Below are 7,118 nucleotides of genomic sequence, written 5' to 3'. Positions count from 1 at the left end.
TTGGATTGTGAAGACGTTCGACTACATCAACCGCGTTAACCTAACGCTTCCGCGTTTGGTCTACGGGTACGTGGACTCACTCTCCCCGTATCGTTGCTATGCATCTCCTAGATAGATCTTGTGTGATCGTAGGATTTTTTTTTTTGAAATTGCATGCTACATTCCCGAACAAAGAACACCTCATCTTAGGTGCCAGCTCTCACCACTACCGCTCCACCTCACATTGTGGTCAGCCTTCTCCTCCTCGTCAGCTTCAGCTTTTGCCGTCACGACCACCATTGCCATTTTTGTCGAAGGAAGGACTACTTATTCCTCTCCTCCTTCCATATATCACCTTAGAATCACCCCAGTTTTTCTCCGATGCTTGATTGGCTGCCATAAATTACTCCAAATGATCTTTTAATTCATTATTTTCTTTATTCTAAATGGTGTTAGATCTTTTACTTCATTCACCCGAAGTTAATTTTTTGACTCAAATACGCTGAGCATATATGTAGCACATGACGCATATGCTCGTGCGCACACACAAGAAAGAACAAGGTGCGTAAGAAGAGAACTAGAAACGAGCTATGCTAGTGACTACCAACCAAAATTTATACCTACCACCGGAACAAACTGAGAAGACCAAGAAGGAGTGTTGCTGGATCAACCGAAGGATTCCCATTGTTGAGACTACAAATAGAAATATCACACTCATTTACTTTGCTCAGTCTACACCTTGCATAAGTAGGAAAGTCCCCACTATCGTCATTGGCCACCGGACAACCTAGGTCAAATCTCAACACTAAGAGCCACAGACGCAACCCAATGACAATATTCCTCCAAGATAGCCATTGCACCTTGTCTTAGACTCCTATTCCATAGTCATCCCATATGGGTAAACTCGGGAACACTTCAAGGTGATGTGAACCTGGAACGCCATCGAAGGACTTCAACTAATTGAGACCTCACCTCCAACATGAAAATCCCTAAGATGGTGTTGTTCTTTTTTGTGGCTAGGTAGACAATAGTACTTAGCTTAACACGAATTCAAAGAGCAACTCATAGAGACCACGACTCACAAAAGTCACCTATGTTGGACGTGACAGAGATGCTTTCGTGCGTGAGAGAGAGAGGGGACCTAGCCGGATGTAACATGGTGGTTGGGACTCCACAGAGATGCTTTTGCAAGAGAGAGAGAGAGAGACCCGCTTGCGTCACTATGACCGGCACTAACATAAATCAAAGTATGGCTTTCACTCAAAGCTAAACCGGTAACCCCAGCCGAACACATGTGGGTTCCTTTACGAAACAACTAGGGAGAAAAACCTCACCCCGGGTGACACCATCATTGAGATTTCGCCCAGAAATCCCAGCTCCATCTCACGAAGTTCAACACGCGTGACATGTCCAAAATGTATTTATTAATTTTTGAAGTTTAATTACATAATTGCTATCATTTAGGAATTCTATAATTTTTGGACTATCCTGCTAAAATTGTAGACGAACAACATTGTTTTTTATGTCGATGAATTCATAAACATTTTTGAACTCCAAAAGATCTACAAGAAATTAGGCGAAGATAAGATGTTGACGGGAGATACCTTGGAAAGAAGGCATACCGGGGGATAGGCTTCATGGGCTTCTGTGAGGGACCAATGGTCACATACCGAATATTGATGCTCCCTTTAGGTGCAACTCCTATATATATTCCTACTAACACCCAAACTATCTAGAGATCATTAGTTTTGCCATCGCCACATAGCCCTATTCATTATCCGAGGCGAAGCCCTGTCATATTATCTTTAGATGACCCTTCCATGTTTTGATTATTGTTACTTTGGACAGCTAATCGCTTCATGCAACCTTTTTTTGGTTTAAGGAAGACATAAAGATGATAGGAAAAGAAGGACCAAGATGACTTTTAAGTTTGGGGTAGTCCTGCATCCCCTTGAAACCAAGGAGGTCAAAAGTCTTAAACTTGCGGATGTCCCCACATCCCCCTCTTCCTCAACTAGTATGATCTTCTTGAGGTACGTTTCTTATTTACTATCATAGTCTGTGTATTTTTTTTGGAGATTCATTTTTTTCAATTATTCTAAAAATAAAAGACATGAGAGAGAGGGGGCGTTTGCACGGTATTGCTTATATTTAATTGCTGAGCTTCACTTATATCTTTTAGGGTAAATTGTTGATGAAATTTTCCCTTTTATATTTTTCACTTGTTAATCACTTATATTAATGGAAGCAAGAGTGTTGGTCTTGAAAAAAGGAATGAGAATTCTTAACCCGTGCATTTATAAGAATCTTGAGTGTAAAAGAGTTAATGCTTGACAATTGTCTTAAGATGGTTTCATAAAATGGTTACTTGTAAATGGATCGAGTAATTGTTTACCTAGAGGGGAATCGTGTCTCTTATGTGCTCGTCCTCACCGATAAGGGTTGGCAATTGTCTTAAGAAGTTGGAACTGAAAGGGGATGTGTCGGTGAGGGGGGGGGATGAGTCCGGGAAGACTCAACGCACGGTGGCGGCAAGGGGGCATAAAACAAAGCCGGGGCACGGTGCTTCTAGAGTCCCAATAAGCGGCTCCATCATGCTGCACATCCATCATCCTTGGCACCTAGTTGAGATTCACCAGTGGATGCGTGGGTAGCAGCAACGATTCGGGAAGGAGGGGCAGGAGAAGATAGCACACTCCCACAACCCCGGAGTCACCAGGGGAGAGGTGACACGGAGGTGGGGGGCTTGTGAATCTTCCATTGGAAGTATAATGTACATAACCACGTTGATGAGGAGTATGAGCTTCTTCACTATGGGCGCTGAGTGGCATAACAATGACATTAAGATTATTCTCTTGACCTACGCCACCATCTCAGATGTGCCCTTCGATTTCATGATGCCCCCTGCGAGCACATCATGCTATGTGTGGCAGAAGTGGCGGAGCCAAAACCTCAACATAGATGGAGCTAAACGTGTCATATAATGTTAGGAGGGGATAAATCACCTAGATCTAGCTAATTTTCTGGGACAAATAGAGAATTAGGAGCATACATAGGTGTATTTTCTGAGAGCTTGAGGAGTGGGGGTGGGAGGAGGGCACGACCACTGTCGGTCCCCCTGCCTCTGCCAGTGTGTAGCGACAACTAAAATTGTTCTTCAACAACAACCAAACTAAGCCACACCATCCACACCTGTGCATATTCCACTCCACTTTCCAAGGTGACACGGCTCTCACAAAATATCAAATGAATCAGTTTATTATTTATTCCTACATCATACGACGGACGTGTTTTGCGTGTGCGAAATGGGGAAGCAAATTATTGAATCCCATCAATGGAACCCAACAATGAAGCCGAAAAAAAACCCTATATATTGATGAAAATTGCATGTTTGAAATTTATCTGGCTGTTGGGTCGCCAGAACATGGGCAGGATCTCGTGGCTCTCGTAAGTGCCTTAGCATTTGTGATGTTTTCACCGAAAAGAAGTCAAGTACCACACCACAAGTCCAATTTTGCCTTGGACAATCTGTTGGCAGCTTTCATGATGTCTTGGACCCCAATTTCGCCTGCCAACACTTCAGACATGTAGCATCACAAGTTAACTGGTGGCTGTCCACCGGGCACGAGCTACGTGGACCAAGCCCCTCCAGTCACGACCAAATGAGGCCGTGGCTTCCCCCGTTTGCCCCAAAATCTGAGCTGCTTTCACTTGCCGGGTAACTGGACCTCCACGTCATGGATTTCCTGAGATTTCTACGAGAACCCACGTGGCCAGATCCCAGCCGTCGGAATCAGACAGTTTCCACCAGCAGATGCCCGTAAAAACCAGCGCGACGGAATCTCCTCCATGGCAGGATAAGGTGCCTTCGTCCCGAACAGCGTGGTTCTTCCATTCCCAGCCTCCAGTTCCCATCGCGAATCATGGCCAAATGCTACTCCGACTGGCCTCCCCTCCCCCCTCTCCATCCGTCGAGAAGATCGTCGCCCAACACCTCCCTCTGCACGATCAAGCGGCAGCTCGCGTCCTTCGTCCTGCACTGCTCCCGCTCCTGCGCCTCCCCCGTTCTTGAGCCCAAGAACTTGCCCGGCGAGCTCCATGTTTTTTCTGCTCCGGCGCCGGCCAAGGCGGCGCCGGTGTCTACGCTTCCCGACGCTGCGAAGCTCGGCATCTCCAACAAGTTCATCCGGGGCCTCTGCAGCGACCGGCAGACCGAGCCGCTCGCCTTCGAGTGCTACCGGAGGGCTCTGCAGCAGCCCGAGTTCCGGCCGGACAAGAAGACGATGAATGCGCTCACCGTCCAGCTGCTCCGGTCCAAGCAGTGGAGCTCGCTGGAGCACCTGGTCCAAGATTTCATGGCCTATGGGGTGCTCCCGGAGAGACGGACGTGCGCGCGGCTCGTCGCGACCTGCGTCAAGGCGAGGAAGTTCGGCCTCGCCGACGTGGTGCTCGGGGTCCTCGAAGGGAAGAAGGGCCCGGCCGCCGCCGTGTGCTTCAGCTCCGCGCTGCAGGCGTACAACAAGCTGCACATGTATCGGAGCACGGTGCTGCTGTACGAGCGGATGAAGGCGGCCTGCCTGTCGGTGAACGCCGACGCCTACCGCGCCGTGATGGCGGCGTTCGGGGCGCTGGGCGAGCCGGACGCGGTGGCCTCGCTGTTCAAGCAGTACAGGTCTCGGAAATGGTACCCCTCCGAGACCTGCCTCGAGACGTACACCATCGCCTGCGACGCGCTGGGGCGGGCAGGCAGAGCCCTGGACGCGCTCAAGTGCCTGCGGGAGATGGAGGCGGACGGCATCTCGCCGGACGCCGCGATCTACTCCACGGTCATCGGCTCTCTGGCGGACGCCCGGGAGACGGCGTCGTCGGAGGACGTGTACCACGAGGCATGGAAGAAGGGGATGCTGCGAGATCCAGACATGTTCCTGAAGGTGATCATCATGCAAGTCGAGACCGGGCTACTGGAGGACACGCTCGGCGTGGCCAAGGACATGAGGGAGATCGGCCTGAGGGTCACCGACTGCGTCCTCTCCACGGTCGTCAACGGCTTCGTGAAGAGGAGAGGCCTGAAGCCAGCCATCAGAGCGTATGACAAGCTGGTGGCCATGGGATGCGAGCCCGGGCAGGTCACCTACGCGTCGGCGATCAACGTGTACTGCCGGCTGGGGCGGAGCGACAGGGCGGAGTCCGTCTTCTCGGAGATGATCGACCGGGGCTTCGACAAGTGCGTGGTGGCGTACGGCAACATGATCTCCATGTACGGGCAGATCAGGAGGGCGTCGGACGCCACCAGGCTGCTGGCGCTGATGAAGCAGAAGGGGTGCGAGCCCAACGTGTGGGTGTACAACTCGCTCCTGGACATGCGCGGCAAGCTCGGGGACTCGAGGCAGGCCGAGAAGATCTGGAAGGAGATGATGCGGCGCAAGGTGCAGCCAGACCGGGTGAGCTACACGGCCATCGTCGGCGCGTTCAACCGGTCGGGGGAGCTGGACCGGTGCATGGACTACTACCAGGAGTTCAGGGAGACGGGAGGGACGGTGGACAAGACCCTGGCCGGCCTCATGGTGGGGGTGTTCTGCAAGACCAGCCGGTTCAACGACCTCATCCAGCTGCTGAGGGACATGAAGCTGCAGGGCACCAAGCTGGACAGGCGGCTGTACATGATCGTCCTCAACAGCCTCCGAGAGGCCGGGCTGGAGGTTCATGTCAGGTGGCTCCAGGATTACTTCAATTCCGTGGAGGAGAAAACCTGATTTCGCGCTCCACGAGTGCCTGATGTTCATCTTCAGCATCGGAGCATGAGGATTTGGGTGTCTGGGGAAGGCACTGCTCTGTAAATTTGAAGAAAAATAGGTAAATATTTGCTTGCCTCCATGCTCCTTGAAACTACGTGCATGCTTCCCTGAATCATGGAGAAATTGACACTGTAAATGTATTGTAGAAAATGGCACCATTGTACCAAAATGATCTGATTCCAGAATTCTCGGATAAGCTGTATAGCTGAATAATTCTGCATTCATGTCGGATTCGATGATACTCTTGTACAGTTGTATTATAGCCCCCGTGGCGGATGTAATAACTTGTATCGATACTGAATTTCTCACATTTGCTCACATTGGGCTTGTTACGATCTTCGGATTTAATTTGCCCCTAGCTTTGCATCCATGGAGGCGGTGACCGGCAGTGCTTTGCCAGACTGCCAGTGCGCAGCTCAATCCGACGGCTCTGTCTGCATGGCATCCCCATTGACATGGCCGTGCTGACTAGCTTTGCTGCCTTTGTCGTTCTACTCCATGGCGGAGTCACGGACACGTTGCACAGACGAAGCAACGTACGGCTCCATCGCCACCGGTGCACGTCGGCACGGCGAATGCCAGGACGCCACTGCCCGTGCCGGCCAACATGCACGTCTTCCCAGCGATGCGTGCCTCCGTCCACCGCACATTACAGTCTGAAGACGACCGTCTTGCCACCGCCGCTGCTCCACGTTGCCATCGCTCGTTGGCAGAAGCATGCCGCTGGACGCTGCTCCGGCCGCCCCACGTGTGCTCCAGGGCGTCGAGCAGTCCTCCCACCACTCCGCCGTGAGGCGAGGCTGCCCGCCGAGGCTAAATTTCGTATTTTGACCCCTTTTCCAAACCTATCGAAACCTAACCTTAATTTAATTTTTTTTCGAGATCTGACCATTTTGTTATGGTAGGGTATAACAGCCTATCGCCAAGGTCCCTGGCGGTAGGGTTGCATGCCCTACCGTCAAAAACCTTTTAAGTATTGACCATAATGCGCGCTCGTGCCTACCACCAAGCACCTTGACGGTAGGGTTGTGCAGGCTACCGCCAGCCCTTTTGGCAGTAGCGATATTTCCTACCGTCAAAGTCCCTGGCAGTAGGCTGTTAGACCCTACCGCCATGGACTCTGGCGGTAGTAAAAGGGTCAGATTTTGAATTTTTTTCAACATAGGGTCAGATCTTGAATAGGTTTCAGAAAAGGGTCAAAACACGAAATTTTGCCGCCCGCCGAGTCCGGCGGGAGGGAACTGGATGAATCGGGTGTTCGAAACAGGCAAATTTACTGCTAAAATGAGTCAGGTGTCTTGTAACTTGTTTCATAAAAAACATTTTTCTTTGCGTTTAAGCCAT

The 7,118-nt window shown here is 50.8% G+C and overlaps 1 protein-coding gene across 1 annotated transcript; it reads left to right on the top strand.

The window, feature by feature from the left end:
* The first annotated feature begins 3,805 nt into the window (after window positions 1–3,805).
* On the top strand, window positions 3,806–6,092 carry LOC125539262 (pentatricopeptide repeat-containing protein At5g13770, chloroplastic). Its single transcript, XM_048702674.1, has one exon. The coding sequence runs from the start codon at window positions 3,903–3,905 to the stop codon at window positions 5,730–5,732; it is 1,830 nt and encodes a 609-aa protein (XP_048558631.1). The 5' UTR covers window positions 3,806–3,902; the 3' UTR covers window positions 5,733–6,092.
* The last annotated feature ends 1,026 nt before the right edge of the window (window positions 6,093–7,118 follow it).

Source organism: Triticum urartu, chromosome 2, assembly GCF_003073215.2.
Source record: "Triticum urartu cultivar G1812 chromosome 2, Tu2.1, whole genome shotgun sequence".
NCBI classification, from domain to species: Eukaryota; Viridiplantae; Streptophyta; class Magnoliopsida; order Poales; family Poaceae; genus Triticum; species Triticum urartu.
This window is presented reverse-complemented; position numbering and strand designations above follow the sequence as displayed.